At 43.5% G+C, this 16,532-nt stretch overlaps 1 protein-coding gene and 1 pseudogene across 1 annotated transcript; one reads left to right on the top strand and one right to left on the bottom strand.

Moving 5' to 3' along the window:
- Window positions 1-6,027: 6,027 nt before the first annotated feature.
- On the bottom strand, window positions 6,028-8,819 carry LOC124863018 (annotated as a pseudogene).
- Window positions 8,820-11,022: 2,203 nt separating this feature from the next.
- LOC124862837 (heat shock 70 kDa protein 1-like) lies at window positions 11,023-13,578 on the top strand. Its single transcript, XM_047357001.1, has 2 exons — window positions 11,023-11,101; window positions 11,278-13,578. The coding sequence occupies exon 2, from the start codon at window positions 11,301-11,303 to the stop codon at window positions 13,218-13,220; it is 1,920 nt and encodes a 639-aa protein (XP_047212957.1). The 5' UTR covers window positions 11,023-11,101; window positions 11,278-11,300; the 3' UTR covers window positions 13,221-13,578.
- The last annotated feature ends 2,954 nt before the right edge of the window (window positions 13,579-16,532 follow it).

Here is a 16,532-nt window from a genome sequence, read left to right as displayed (position 1 = left end):
TGGTAGTACTTTAGTTTCAATGATCTAATATGCCCATTAATCATATTTTATATTCTTTTAGGGACAGTGAACCAATTTTTAAATACACATTGAATTCATCTTCCTTCCTTTTGTCAGAAATGAGACATGTCATTAAAATATTTTTTCCTCTTTTGTAAATAGAAACACATTTCTCTGCTTTATTGTTTCAGCCTCTGAATATAGTCCTTTATTTTTCTGTTTTCTTCTATGTGATCTGGAGTTTTCTGTAGTCTGTTAAAGTTTTCCCAATCAACATTTCCCCAGGCTTTCTGAGTCCTCTCTCTCCCTCTCTGCTGTTGTAATTTTTAATTAAACTTCCAAAAGAGCCCCTAAAACAATTCATAGAGCCAGTTATAGTGAATACCAATACCAATGAATTCTTTGCATTTGGCAAATACTGTGTTAGAGAAACATAGCATTGCAATATTATTGTGAAATATTGTAATGATGGTATGGATTACAATTAACCCGTGTTATTTGTCCCCATCGCCCTCCCTGAGCTTTCTGATGATGACTTTCACTGAGACATTTATCAGTTGTGGGACTAAAGGACAGTGAGAGTCCACCTAACAGACTAAATGAAAATTAAACTTTAATGCACTGTTAAACTAACTAATGTCATGAAATGATAATTTAATACAAATTTGGGTAACAAAACAGAAAACTACAAACCTTGCCTCCATTTATGCAAACAGACACATTTATTTCCTTACTTTATAACATTTATGAACACAGATGCAAATTTGTAAAGACAGTCCTGCTTACTTTCTTTTAAATTGTTTTAACGTTAGTTTTATTTTGAAAGTCAGCCAGCACCTTTTTCCGTCCTGCTTTGAAGACCTACATCATCTTGACATATTCTGCGCAGACAAATGGACCAATCAGAAGCTGAGTCTTGGGCTTGCTGCAGGTTGTTTCCATGGCAACAGAACATTCTAGATACAGATGGAAGAAACTTCGAAAACAACTAAAGTTGTGACCTGTTGGGTTATGATGTTCTTCAGAACTTAACTGTAGCTTCATAGTTCCTGTGGATCTGTTGGATCTGGGTCTGATGTGAATGTTGGTCATCCCTGAGAAGGTTTCAGATGTTTTCATACTGCTTTTATGTCTCTTTATGTTCTAGTGTGATTTAATATCAGCTGATCTATGAGAAACTGATTTCATGTTCTCCTCTTGTTCTTGTTCTTTAGGCTCTTGGTGGTTATTTTGCATCATATTTTTCTAATCTCACATGAACCTGTTGTATTCTTTTTAGAACGTCCTGTGATTTAGCTGTGAGAAGTGCTCATGTTGCCTCAGCAGGACGTTTGTGATCTCTTGAGAAGTTCGTGTCCAGTGCCAAACCATGTGGCTCTCCATGTGACATTGTTCCTCCTCGACTGCTTAAAGAAGTCTTTTCCACTTCAGGACCTTTTATTCTTGACCTAATTAATAGCAGTCTGACATTGGGCCAAGTACCAAAGGATTTTAAGCTGTTGTTCATCCACTGCATACGAAACTTGTTCCAGAATCTATTTTGCCTTTCTAGTAAAATACTGGAAAAGATTGTTTACTAATAATTTCAAAGTATTTCAGTACGGTTTTAAAGGGATTCCACAGCACAGAATCAGCTCTGTTACGTGTTTTTGATGACATTTTTTAGTATCTGACTGTGGAAACCATGTACTGCCAGTACTCCAAGATCCCACCGCTGTTGATACAGAAGACTTCATGGCTGGAGCAATGCATGGGAATCAGAGGATCAGCTCTCCAGTGGATGAAGTCCTACCTTTCTTTCTTTTTTGTGTGAGGATTAGCGACTCTACCTCCTCCTTTGGTGACCTGCCATGGGAGGTACCACTACGGTCTGTTCTTGGGCCACTTCTTTTGTCCCTGTAACTTTTGCCTTGGGATATATTTTTGCGAAAATGTGAGATTTTGTTCCATTTATATGTGGATGAATATCAATTCTACTTCTCCCTCAAGCAGTCTGAAGCTTACATTATTTAGTTCCTCCTTCAATTCAATTCAGTTTAATCAGTTTTATTTTTATAGGCCAATTCACAACACATGTCGTCTCAAAGCACTTTATAGAATCATACAGATTCCAAGTCAGGTTCATACATTACAATTAATCGTAATCATTGAACAGTTCAGTCAGATTCAGTTATTTATTCAAATTGGATAAAAAGTTTTTCTATCTAAGGAAACCCAGCAGATTGCATCCAGTCAGTGACTTGCAGCATTCACTCCTCCTGGATGAGCATGTAGAGACAGTGGACAGTCACTGGTGTTGACCTTTGCAGCAATCCCTCATACTGAGCATGCATGTAGCGACAGTGGAGAGGAAAAACTCCCTTTTAACAGGAAGAAACCTCCAGCAGAACCAGAACCAGGCTCAGTGTGAGCGGCCATCTGCCACGACCGACTGGGGGTTTGAGAGAACAGAGCAGAGACACAAAGAGAACAAAGAACCACTGATCCAGGAGTCCTTTCTATCCTCTTAAGCCCATAAGGGTCTTGTGAAGTATGAGCTCAAATTAACATGTGCAAATCTAACTGAATTTTTCTGGCCATTGACAGACTCTATCTAAACAATCATTATGTTAATAATTGTGTTTTTCAAACGGGACTGATAATCCTGGCCTTCCTTTGCTGCTGGTTGAGTAAAACCTGGGTGGATTGTGACAAAATGTCTTTTTTGGAATCTGTGAGCTCTCTGCTTATAGCAGACATGCTGGTTGTGTGTGTAGAAACCGTGTAGTGAACAGTTGAGACCATTTTGCCGTTACGTCATTTTGTGGAGTTGTTTATTTTCTGATTGAACTGCTTTTAGTTTTAACAGTTTAAGAGGCTATGGGAAAGAAAAGTGAAACATTAATGGTTATAGCTCCTATAGAGGCTTCATCTAGGAGAGAAAGACAGCCAAGCAGATAAACTCTGAGCCAGTTTTCAAGGTTAGAGTCTGAAAGAGAGAACATAGAGTTAGTTACAGTAGAAGCTCAGTCAGTAGCCATGTCTAGGAGAGAGAAAGGGTTAAATACTAAAAGACAGGGCCATGTGGATCATCTGTAGAAGGTGAGCATTAAGTTGTTGCCAGCAGAAGCTCGGACGATGCCCCTCTCCAGAAAGGTGTCACAGGTAGACACAGAGCCAGGCCAGGTGTAGCTTCTAGGAAGAGAAAAGAGAGAACAAAGTTAAAAGCTGAAATAACAGCAAATAATGCAAAATTGGAGAGTAGTATGAGAATGTAGTGAAGAGGGTGAAAGTGGTCATTATGTCCTCCAGCAGCCTAAGCCTATAGCAGCATAACTACAGAGATAGCTCAGGATAACCTAAGCCACTCTAACTATAAGCTTTATCAAAAAGGAAAGTTTTAAGCCTAGCCTTAAAAGTAGACAGGGTGTCTGCCTCACGGACTAAAACTGGGAGCTGATTCCACAGGAGAGGAGCCTGATAACTAAAAGATCTGACTCCCATTCTACTTCTAGAGACTCTAGGAACCACCAGTAAACCTGCAGTCTGAGAACAAAGTGCTCTGTTAGGAACATATGGACCAATCAGATCTCTGATGTATGATGGAGCTAGATCATTAAGGGCTTTATATGTGAGGAGGAGAATTTTAAATTATATTCTGGATTTAACAGGGAGCCAATGAAGGGAAGCTAAAATAGGAGAAATATGATCTCTCTTTTTAATTTTCATCAGAACTCTTGCTGCAGCATTTTGAATCAGCTGAAGGCTTTTAACTGCATTTTGTGGACATCCTGATAGTAAAGAATTACAATAGTCCAGCCTTGAAGTAACAAATGCATGGACTAGTTTTTCAGTGTCACTCCTGGACAGGATATTTCTAATTTTAGCAATGTTCTGGAGGTGAAAGAAGGAAATCTTATAAACCTGTTTAATATGGGATTTAAATGACATGTCCTACTCAAAGTTAACACCAAGGTTTTTTACTTTATTATCAGAGGTCAATTTAATGCCATCCAGGTTAAGTGATTGACTAAGCAGTTTCTTTTTTAAAGACTCCGGTCCAAAGACAACAACTTCTGTCTTGTCTGAATTTAGAAGCAGAAAATTTAAAGTCATCCAAGTTTTTATATCTTCAAGACATACTTGTAGTCTATCTGTCTATCTGCACTGTGTTAGTGACATCAAATCATGGCTGAGTCTTAATTTTCTGAATTTAGTTGCCTTGGTCTATAACTTGGTACTCCCTCTCACTGTAACTTATCTATGGCCTAATTTACAGCCAGGGCTTAGGGCAAATGTTTCTACAGATGGCCCTGTTTTGTCTTAGGAAGGGCTCCAGGGCCGGAGAGGAGATAAGGAAGGCCCTTGGATCACTGTTCAGTCAACATCTAGGAGGAAGAATTACAACTGGTCCTGCCTTTGTCTTCATGAGGGAGCCCCTGGCTCCATGGGATTACCCTGAAGCTACTATAAGAGAGAGATGTTTCTATGTCTAGTTAGAGCAGATACGGAGCACCTCTTGAACACGCCTGAGGTTGTAAATGCTCTTCCTTACAAGGTTATCAATAAAAAGCTTATTGAGTGATGATCATTGATCTCTTCCTTCGTTAAATATGAATTTCTCCACAACAAGCTCCATCAGATGAGTTTGGAGATATTTCTGGAGCAATTCTGAGGTTTTTATTTAGCTTAGAGTTCATGGTGCAGCTGCCACCAAGAGCCTCACATCATTGAAGATCAGTGATCCAGTATCTGTGACACCTAAATCATGACAACCCCACCACCATGTCTGCCCGTCGCTCTGATCCAGGCTCATCATGGTCTTGTCTTTCCAGAGGACCCTTGTTCAGACTACTGGAGCCACTTTTTAGCAGCTGAACATCCTGTTTTTGTGGCTTCCTGATGGTTTGTGTTTTGCACCGCAGCCTCTGTGTTTCTGTCCCTCAAGTCTTCTATGGACAGTCGTCTCTGGCAGAGAAACAGGAGGCTGTTTCTGATCTGTTGGACAGGTGTTACCATAGTGATGGTTCTGCTCTAGTCAGCAGTGGACTTCTTCCTTTGGTGCATCCTTTCTGCCTCTGATGGTTTGAGTGTTGGTGCTCGACCTCAAAGCATCTTGTGTTGCTTTCATGTTGAACAGGAACTGCAGACTCCATCCTCGACCAATGAACCAGAGAAACACACCTGAGGATCACCTGGGATCCACTGGGTGGATCAGAAATGTCTGAAGATGATTTCAACATAAAGTTTTTAACATGCAGTTTAATAAGAATGAGTTTTTTATGTGAAAATTGTATGAAATTTTAATTATAACTGATAATCAAGTGGCTACATTTAAAACTCTGAGGAAAGTTCAAACTGTTTGATCCCCTTAAAACAGCAACTATGTATTAAAGAAATCATTTTCAAAAATCAGCTACAAAAATGTGTTTAATTAAAAGCAACAGCAAGAAGAAAATAAACTATAGACTGTTTCTCTTATATTCACTTCATTCATGTGAACTTTCAGTCAAAAGGTCAAATACTGGTTATTGCTAAGGTCAGCTATTATTTAAATATCTGTGAGCTTCAACATGTTTCAGATCAGGATTATTTTCATCATTTCTGTCAACTACGTCACTTCCTCCAGGAAATACTCAGCACCACGGTTCTTCATTTACTGATGGATTCATTCTTAATGACACTTAAACTCTTCATCTTTAAACTGCAGCCTCAAAATGTGCAAAATACATGAATTTATTTTCCACAGACTGCGAATAATTAACAAGTGAGGTACAAATTAACAGAATAACAAACCTCATTGACTGCATGAAACTAAAATATTCTGAAAACTTGTGTGCAGCAGCAAATGTGGTCCCAGTAGAACAGGGAATAAAGTATTCAGTTCCAATGCAGGAATAAACAGAAAATCTAAGCAAAAAGATTCACTTAAATTCATGCACCAAATTACAGGAAAACTAAACGACATCTAATAATAGCATAAGAATTATGGCAGATAAACTCTACTTTATGTTTAACTCCTTTAGGAAAGAAATGACCTTAAAGCTGTTCTGATCCTCAGGAGTTTAATGTTTTAGAAAATATGAAACTGTTTTCACATTTCTAAAAGAATCCAGAAAACTCTGATTAAACTTCTGTTAAATCTTTACTTTTACTGCGATGTCCAGAAACTCAAAAACATGTTCACACTGTGAGAATATTACAGCTTGGACAATGTTCTTCATTACAATCGTAAAATAATCCAACTTCAGTATAAAGTGACGTTTTTAAATCTCATTAATGTTCATGATTCAAAGATCATCTTCCATGTAATTACTCATGTTCATTCCTGAAGGACTCTGGGTTTCAAACAGTTCCAGTTACATCCTAACAGTCCAGCAGAGGAGAGTCCACATGAAGAACCCCTTCAGTCCACCTCCTCAATAGTGGGTCCCTGGGTGTGGGCTCCTGCCTGTTCTCTACAAGTACCAGTGGGCCTCCCTCCCTGATACAACCTGCTGATGATGGGGTTGCACACTTTCTCCAGCTCTTTCTGCTGGTGTTGGTACTCGTCTTTCTCAGCCAGCTGGTTGTTCTCCAGCCAGCTGATGGTCTCCTTACACTTCTCAATCACCTTCTTCTTCTCCTCCTCGCTGATTTGCCTTTCAAGCTCTCGTCCTCCACGCTGCTCTTCATGTTGAAAGCGTAGGACTCCAGGGAGTTCTTGGCAGCTATTTTGTCCCTCTGCAGCTCGTCCTCAGCTTTGTACTTATCAGCGTCCTGCACCATCTTCTCGATCTCCTCCTTGCTCAGACGGCCCTTGTCGTTGGTGATGGTGATCTTGTTCTCTTTGCCGGTGCTTTTGTCCACCGCAGACACGTTCAGAATGCCGTTGGCGTCCACGTCGAAGGTGACCTCGATCTGCGGGACCCCTCGCGGAGCAGGTGGGATTCCCGTCAGCTCAAACCTGCCCAGCAGGTTGTTGTCCTTGGTCATGGCTCTCTCCCCTTCGTAGACCTGGATCAGGACCCCAGGCTGGTTGTCAGAGTAGGTGCTGAACACCTGGGTCTGTTTGGTGGGGATGGTGGTGTTGCGTTTGATCAGAGCCGTCATCACTCCTCCGGCCGTCTCGATCCCCAGGGACAGAGGAGTCACGTCCAGCAGCAGCAGGTCCTGAACGTTCCCCCGAGGTGTCTCCCATTAGGATGGCAGCCTGGACAGCGGCGCCGTAAGCCACCGCCTCGTCCGGGTTGATACCCTTGTTCAGCTCCCGGCCGTTGAAGAAGTCCTTCAGCAGTTTCTGGATCTTGGGGATTCTGGTGGAGCCTCCCACCAGGACCACGTCGTGGATCTGGCCCTTATCCATTTTGGCGTCCCTCAGAGCTTTCTCCACCGGCTCCAAGGTTCCTCTGAACAGGTCGGAGCACAGCTCCTCAAAGCGAGCCCTGGTGATGGAGGTGTAGAAGTCGATGCCCTCGAACAGAGAGTCGATCTCGATGCTGGCCTGGGAGCTGGAGGACAGGGTCCTCTTGGCCCTCTCACAAGCCGTGCGCAGCCTCCTCAAGGCTCTCTTGTTCTGGCTGATGTCCTTCTTGTGTTTCCTCTTGAACTCCTCCACAAAGTGGGTGACCATGCGGTTGTCAAAGTCCTCTCCTCCCAGGTGAGTGTCTCCGGCCGTGGCCTCACTTCAAAGATGCCGTCCTCGATGGTCAGGATGGACACGTCGAAGGTGCCTCCGCCCAGGTCAAAGATCAGAACGTTTCTCTCTCCTGACTTGCCTTTGTCCAGACCGTACGCGATGGCGGCCGCGGTGGGCTCGTTGATGATCCTCAGGACGTTGAGTCCCGCGATGACACCTGCGTCTTTAGTGGCCTGTCGCTGGGAGTCGTTGAAGTAGGCGGGGACTGTGATGACGGCGTTGGACACCTTGTGGCCCAGGTAGGCCTCAGCGATCTCCTTCATCTTTACCAGGACCATGGAGGAGATTTCCTCTGGGAAGAAGGCTTTGTTCTCCCCTTTGTACTCCACTTGAATTTTGGGCCTCCCTCCTTCTGAAAGCACTTGAAGGGCCAAGTGCTTCATATCGGCCTGCACCACCAGATCATCAAACTTTCGTCCTATACAGCCTCTGGCGTCAAACACCGTGTTGCTGGGGTTCAGAGCCACCTGGTTCTTGGCAGCGTCCCCGATCAGCCTCTCGGTGTCAGTGAAGGCCACATAGCTGGGGGTGGTCCGGTTGCCCTGGTCGTTGGCGATGATTTCTACTTTTCCGTGCTGGAAAAACCCCACACAGGAGTAGGTGGTGCCCAGGTCGATGCCGATGGCTACGTTTTTAGCTGCAGACATCTTGGCTGAGTTTCCTTTCAGTCCTAAACAAGCAGAGACGCACATGAGAAGAAGAAGAGATTCAGGGAGGGATGGATTCCCTGTTACAAACAGTTCATATATACCCGTTACATTTCTAACTGGACTTTCTATAGCAGTTTTGCTCCCTAAATAAAACTGTTGTATGCTTCGTGTTGAGTTAAAGCCTCAGGATGTTCAAACATGATTAAAACCAGAAATCATTTTTCTGGTTTTGACTAAACTCTATAAAGCCTATAATTTGTCCTTACATCAGTGAATGATTGCACTAATTTAGTCTGTAGTCGCTCTGAAAACAAAGAAGAAGAAAAGTGTGAAGCAGATTATGAGATGAGGACTTACTTTAGATCAGAGCCTCTTCTACAGAGCAGTTCAGTGGTTCTTTCTCCTCCTGTGAAGCTCTTCTGATGTTCTCTGAAGGTGCGTTTCTCTCTATCCACTCAGCCTGCTCACCCTCGCAGCTATTTATACCTCTTCACGCACTTCTCGCCGCTTCTCCAGCCTTCGTCCAATCACAGAGCGCAGCGGAGGCATGCGTCATGACGTCACCCAGTAGAAGTTTCTACCAGCTTCTGGTCGCTCCGAGAAAATGTTAGAAAATGACAGAATATTTTATGTATTTATATTAAAATATATTTGTATTAATATTTTCAAAATATTTCAGAATATTTTCAGGAGCTAACAGAGCGAAAACGACAATATTATAGCAAAAATATCAAGCTGCTGATTTAATAATGCGTCCAAATCTGCCTGAAACCCGAAGGTTTATTAATCTGGGCTCTAATATTTTTATTATCCGCCAAGGAGGTCATGTTTTTGTCGTTGCTCTGTCTGTCTGTTTGCAAAATAACTCAAGACGTCATGCGCGGATTTGGATCAAATAAAAGAAATAAACAGCGCAGGATCACTGTGAAGCTCACTAAAAAACGGAAATACACTATTTTAATTCAACGTTTTTATATAGACTCCTTAAAATGATCTCATCAAAACTCCTATAAGATTCTAATGTAAGCCTGATAAGCCACAGTTCTCCAGCTGCTCCAAGTCCGAGTCTTTCAAACAGGTTGAAACTAGAAAAGCTTCATAGAGGCGCAGACCTCCACCAAGGCAGTAGGGCCAGCTTTCTTCTACACTGAGATCTACTCTGGATGACTTCGGCATGTGAGGTGCTGACAGGGTGAGAAACCTTTGTGGGAACTCCTAGTTATTGCACTCGTGGATCTGGCAATCATAAAGAAACCAGGATGCAGAGGGTGCTCCACATCTGCACCCAACATTCTAATAATCTGTTCCTTGTCCTAATACGCACCCTTGTCTGAAATTCATTATAAATTTTTGAGATATTTTGCAGACAGACAAACCAACATTAACAAAAACATAACCTCCTTGGGAGAGGTAAATATTGTGTTTTGCACTTAGTAATTACCTAAAACGTTGCTTTACTCAAACATTGCAGGCACTGCTTTCAACCTGGAAAATTTGTTGGAGGGAAAAAAGCTATGAAACAACCCCACTTCATTGTTTTTAAACTCCTGCAGACATTCAGTCAGTTTTTAACTTTCGACTCCAGTCTTCATTTATGTTGATTATCGTCCCAAACAACCAGATGTGGCTTTCATCTTTGAATGGTTTCCCATACTTCTCCAGGTTTCTCCAGGCTTGTCCAGGCTCTCCAGGCTTCCTGGACTCTGCCTCCCGGGGTTTCATTTAGCTCCATGTTTCTGAATCTCAACTTTTAAATAAGTAAGAATCTGGGCACCTGAGGAATCCTCACATCATTTTTATTGGGTTCAGTTCCTCATGTAATAATGTCATGTTATGTGTATCCCAACTTTTCCTGTAGGCGACAGTCCATTTACCAGTTAGATTTTTAGTATGTGATAACATTTTTACAAACAATTATTACAAACAAATGTGAAAACGTTGCATCCTGACTGACAAAGCCCTCTTAGATCTGGAAAATGTGATTCTACAGAATCTGATTCCTTTTAGGTTGGTTGCATGATCTCCATTCATTCTGTTAATATTCAGGTTCAGATTCTGTTATAAACCTGAAGAACTGACGATTCTGTGATGTTCAGACTTCTAGATTTTCCTCTTTCCTGTTTTATAAACAAGACAAATGCAGGTTCCCACTGACTATGTTATCAGAAATTCGGCACCAAATAAACACCCCAAAACTCGCAGTACTAAAGGTTCTCTCTCGTTTGTGCTTCTTCTCTCCAGAAAGTTCTCCAGAGGTCTTGAAAAAAATCAGCCTCTGATTGAACGAAATTTCCAGAAAAAGCCACTAAGTTACGGACACGCACCGGAAACAGTGTGACTATGTCTTCAAACTAAGATAAAATCTATGTGCTGTGCAGCTCCCTCCAACACAATATAGACGACGTGCTTTTATTCTGAAGGTTTAAACAGGATGCTGTGCGTGGTGTCGCTGTGACTTTGATGGTGCTACATTTGAAACGTCTAGAAGCTGCCAGACGTTCAGCTTCAGATGTATATATAGAGATAAAGCGGCTGGCCTGCGCACAGTCAGGTACAGCAACAGCTAAGAGTGAAGAAGGAGAAGAACAACAAGAACAAGAAGAAGAAGAAGAAGGAGAAGAACAACAAGAACAAGAAGAAGAAGAAGGAGAAGAACAACAAGAACAAGAAGAAGAAGAAGAAGGAGAAGAACAACAAGAACAAGAAGAAGACGAAGAAGGAGCAAGAACAATAAGAACTACATAAGAAAGAGAAGAATCCTCTTCATCACAGCACTGAAGATCAACACACAGCGGTAAGTCCAGGTTTGATTTCTTAAGGTTTAAATTGAACAGTTGAAACTAAACACTTAAAACAGGAAACAGATATTCCTCTTGTAGCAGATGCCCTCTGATTCTATTAGCTCTGAATGGCTGCTGTAGTTGTTCACTTCAGTCCTTCTTCTTCTCATGTGCGTCTCTGCTTGTTTAGGACTGAAAGGAAACTCAGCCAAGATGTCTGCAGCTAAAAACGTAGCCATCGGCATCGACCTGGGCACCACCTACTCCTGTGTGGGGGTTTTCCAGCACGGAAAAGTAGAAATCATCGCCAACGACCAGGGCAACCGGACCACCCCCAGCTATGTGGCCTTCACTGACACCGAGAGGCTGATCGGGGACGCTGCCAAGAACCAGGTGGCTCTGAACCCCAGCAACACGGTGTTTGACGCCAAGAGGCTGATAGGACGAAAGTTTGATGATCTGGTGGTGCAGGCCGATATGAAGCACTGGCCCTTCAAGGTGCTTTCAGAAGGAGGGAGGCCCAAAATTCAAGTGGAGTACAAAGGGGAGAACAAAGCCTTCTTCCCAGAGGAAATCTCCTCCATGGTCCTGGTAAAGATGAAGGAGATCGCTGAGGCCTACCTGGGCCACAAGGTGTCCAACGCCGTCATCACAGTCCCCGCCTACTTCAACGACTCCCAGCGACAGGCCACTAAAGACGCAGGTGTCATCGCGGGACTCAACGTCCTGAGGATCATCAACGAGCCCACCGCGGCCGCCATCGCGTACGGTCTGGACAAAGGCAAGTCAGGAGAGAGAAACGTTCTGATCTTTGACCTGGGCGGAGGCACCTTCGACGTGTCCATCCTGACCATCGAGGACGGCATCTTTGAAGTGAAGGCCACGGCCGGAGACACTCACCTGGGAGGAGAGGACTTTGACAACCGCATGGTCACCCACTTTGTGGAGGAGTTCAAGAGGAAACACAAGAAGGACATCAGCCAGAACAAGAGAGCCTTGAGGAGGCTGCGCACGGCTTGTGAGAGGGCCAAGAGGACCCTGTCCTCCAGCTCCCAGGCCAGCATCGAGATCGACTCTCTGTTCGAGGGCATCGACTTCTACACCTCCATCACCAGGGCTCGCTTTGAGGAGCTGTGCTCCGACCTGTTCAGAGGAACCTTGGAGCCGGTGGAGAAAGCTCTGAGGGACGCCAAAATGGATAAGGGCCAGATCCACGACGTGGTCCTGGTGGGAGGCTCCACCAGAATCCCCAAGATCCAGAAACTGCTGAAGGACTTCTTCAACGGCCGGGAGCTGAACAAGGGTATCAACCCGGACGAGGCGGTGGCTTACGGCGCCGCTGTCCAGGCTGCCATCCTAATGGGAGACACCTCGGGGAACGTTCAGGACCTGCTGCTGCTGGACGTGACTCCTCTGTCCCTGGGGATCGAGACGGCCGGAGGAGTGATGACGGCTCTGATCAAACGCAACACCACCATCCCCACCAAACAGACCCAGGTGTTCAGCACCTACTCTGACAACCAGCCTGGGGTCCTGATCCAGGTCTACGAAGGGGAGAGAGCCATGACCAAGGACAACAACCTGCTGGGCAGGTTTGAGCTGACGGGAATCCCACCTGCTCCGCGAGGGGTCCCGCAGATCGAGGTCACCTTCGACGTGGACGCCAACGGCATTCTGAACGTGTCTGCGGTGGACAAAAGCACCGGCAAAGAGAACAAGATCACCATCACCAACGACAAGGGCCGTCTGAGCAAGGAGGAGATCGAGAAGATGGTGCAGGACGCTGATAAGTACAAAGCTGAGGACGAGCTGCAGAGGGACAAAATAGCTGCCAAGAACTCCCTGGAGTCCTACGCTTTCAACATGAAGAGCAGCGTGGAGGACGAGAGCTTGAAAGGCAAAATCAGCGAGGAGGAGAAGAAGAAGGTGATTGAGAAGTGTAAGGAGACCATCAGCTGGCTGGAGAACAACCAGCTGGCTGAGAAAGACGAGTACCAACACCAGCAGAAAGAGCTGGAGAAAGTGTGCAACCCCATCATCAGCAGGTTGTATCAGGGAGGGAGGCCCACTGGTACTTGTAGAGAACAGGCAGGAGCCCACACCCAGGGACCCACTATTGAGGAGGTGGACTGAAGGGGTTCTTCATGTGGACTCTCCTCTGCTGGACTGTTAGGATGTAACTGGAACTGTTTGAAACCCAGAGTCCTTCAGGAATGAACATGAGTGATTACATGTAAATACGTCTCCCATCACTGTTTATGATCCGCTGATTAAATGTATTCAACACAAAAACCTCAAATATGGAACAATGTTCCACTCTTTTCTATTCTGAATTATTTTGTTGTTTCTAAATATGATGGAACATCTGAATGTAGTTTTCATCTATAACTTGTTGGACATTTGTTGGAAGATTTGTACATAAATTATCATTGCTTAGTTTAAAAAGGTTCTTTATCTGTTTGATTTACCATTAAAAGACATTTTCCTTTTATTTACTTTGGTGAACTTTGAAAGAAGTGGTTTGAATTCTTTTTACATTTATCTTTGAAGTATTTATATGAAATATTAACAGAATGGTCATCTTGTCTTAGTGTTGCATTTGGGTGGTTGCTATGCAGACTGAGCAGGAACTTGTGTGTGAAGGAGTTCTGGAAGCAGGTTGTTCACACCCCAGACAATCTTCATGTTCTTGGATGCCAGATGTGGACGTGTGAGCTGTATCAGCATCTGGACAGAACCAGTTTTATTCAGTAGGACTTGTATTTGTGAAACTGTGTGTAGCCAGACCCACGATGCTGTAACATGAGTATTTTTCCTTTCTTTAATAAAAGGCTGTGACAGAGCAGCTCCTCTGAGAGGATGAACTGTCTCTCCCTGGCAGCCAAAGATAACTGTGACCTTTGTGTCTTCATTCATACCTTCTCTGAGTTTATCAGTGTGTCTAACTCTGACAACAATGTAATATAGGTGAAAGAAGACAGTCTAAGACTCTAGTCTGTTTATTCCTTTAAAGTATTAATATATTAATATTACATATATTAATATTGATATATTATTATATATTGAAGTACTGACTACTGTTAATTAATGCACCCTCCACAAAACCAATTTATTTTTAAACACATCCAATTTTAAAGAAAGATATACACTACTAATATTTAAATTAATAGCTTCTTCACCTCAACAAACAGGACCCTCATTAGTGCACACATAGATCTCCATCACTCCTGAAAAAGGCATGAACATGCTCCAACTCCAGAGCCACTGTTTCATAGATGCATCAATGCCCCAGCATAGCTGAAAATTAAATGGCTTAAATGACCTTCTCAGCATGACATGGAGGTCTGCTCAGGTGTTTGAACAGCAGTCACTGAAGGTGGAAGACAGCTCTAACACCACATCTGCACAGCTCCTCAGATCCTTCTGATTCATGGCCAGGTCCGAGCTCCAGCCCTCCATCCTCTCATACCAGACTGAAGGGTCAGGGACACACTCTCACTGCACCTATGGTGGAAGAAATGGGTCCAAATGGACCTAACCTGGTTTTCCGGTCCTGCACTTCTCATGACATCGAGGAGTGCGCAAAACGTCTCCCTGACCTATCTCAGTCAGGTGAAGTTTTTTCCACCAGTTTCTCTGATTTTTGCAAGGAATATCGTCCTACTGGTGCTGAAATACGCAGAATCCTGACACGTAAAATAACTGCGTCTGACATCGCAAAAATCCATAACAAGCTCCCTGTTCCAAACCTACTTTTGAAAAATGAAGATTGGGATCAAATGTTAGGAATGCCGTTACTGTCCTGGTGGTTGCCATCAAGACAGAGTTTCCCCAAAAGATCAATATGACTAACATCTATGCCTGCAAGCAGAAAGGTGATGAAGACACTAATGATTTCATCACCAGAGTGATCGAACCAGTGACCAAGTAGTGGAATAGAAACACCCACAGAAGTGGGTACAGAAGCAAGGGTCTAGGAGACCTTGTTTGTGATGCGGTCATAAAAGGAATGCTTCCACTTTTAACACAACATCTTAAGGGGGCATTGTGGGCTGAGCGGATCATCCTCACCTTGCTGATGTTCGCAGACATGCCAAACATGCTCAACTCATGTTTGAAGAACGGCAGCGGAGTAAAAAAGAAGCATCTGACAAAGAACTGCATCTAGCCACGATTACGATGTACCAAAATGTCGGAAGGAATAGAAATGGAGGATGTCGACGAAAAGGTTATTGTGAAAGTCCGACTATATATAATGCTGCATTGAAAGCTAGTCTTGAGTCATTGGAGTTGACCTCAGGTTCTGCTTTATTGCAGTATGTTGATGATCTTCTGCTTTGTTGTCCTACTAAGGAGCAATGTGAGAAGGACACTGTCACACTGTTGAAACATTTGCATTCAGAGGAGTACAAGGCCTCTCTTTCTAAACGTCAGCTTGTCCAGCTACAAGTAACCTTTTTAGGTCATGTTATTTCTGCTGAAGGTAAAACTCTTTCCTCAAAGCGTGTGAATGCAGTGCAAAACATTCCAAAACCTGTTACAAAAAAACAGTTGATGTCATTTTTGGGCATGACTTAATATTGCAGGAATTTTATTCCTAATTATTTCTGTATGGAAGCCCCGTTGGGTGCTCTCATACATGGTAAAGGTTTTTTGTCTCAGGAGAATATTGTTTGGACACCTGAAGCAGAAGCAGCTTTCATACAACTTAAGCTGGCTTTGCAGAAGGCTCCTACTTTAGGATTACCGAATCCTAACAAACCTTTTTTTCAGGCTGTTGATGAAAAGCATGGATGCATGACATCAGTTCTCCTCCAAGATCATGGAGGTAAACAGCGACCTGTTGCTTGTTTTTCTGCTAAGTTGGACTCCCTAACTGCCTTCGTGCTCTGGCAGCTGCAGAAAAAGCTGTGTTGGCTTCTAGAGACATTGTTGGATATGCAGACCTCACAGTTTTGGTTCCACACTCTGTTGCTCTTATTCTGCTTGAACAAAAAACATCACACCTTTCTACTGCTCGCTGGCTGAGATACACATCAATTCTTCTGGACATGCCAGGCATAACTGTTAAAAGGTGTACTGTGCTCAATCCAGCAACACTTCTCCCCCACCAGAAGATGGGGAGCCTCATAACCGTGTTTCTGTCAGGATCTGGGTTTTGTTTGTGTTTTGTGCTTGCTTCATATGCTCAATGTTTTCAGACGGTGCTGGAGTTCTCAGGTGTGCTGGGTGACAGATGCGACTCATTCTACTGATTACTTTGTGGAGTACTTAAGCAGGAGGCTGCCAGCTCTTCGATGCCAGAGTGTTTTGCCCTCAGTGGTAACAAGCTCCAACCAAGCTCTAAATCTATGCTTTGTTTTTCGACCTCTTTTGTAACTTTGTTTATGCTCCTTCGCAGGCTAAGCAAAGTGTTTGGAAACCATTTTCTGGACGAACAAAGCT

The sequence above is a fragment of the Girardinichthys multiradiatus genome, chromosome X (genome assembly GCF_021462225.1).
Source record: "Girardinichthys multiradiatus isolate DD_20200921_A chromosome X, DD_fGirMul_XY1, whole genome shotgun sequence".
In the NCBI taxonomy this organism is placed as follows: domain Eukaryota; kingdom Metazoa; phylum Chordata; class Actinopteri; order Cyprinodontiformes; family Goodeidae; genus Girardinichthys; species Girardinichthys multiradiatus.
This window is presented reverse-complemented; position numbering and strand designations above follow the sequence as displayed.

Bases quoted from the DNA above. Each gene is read 5' to 3' on its own strand.
- LOC124862837 (XM_047357001.1), top strand. From the start codon at position 11,301: ATGTCTGCAGCTAAAAACGTAGCCATCGGCATCGACCTGGGCACCACC.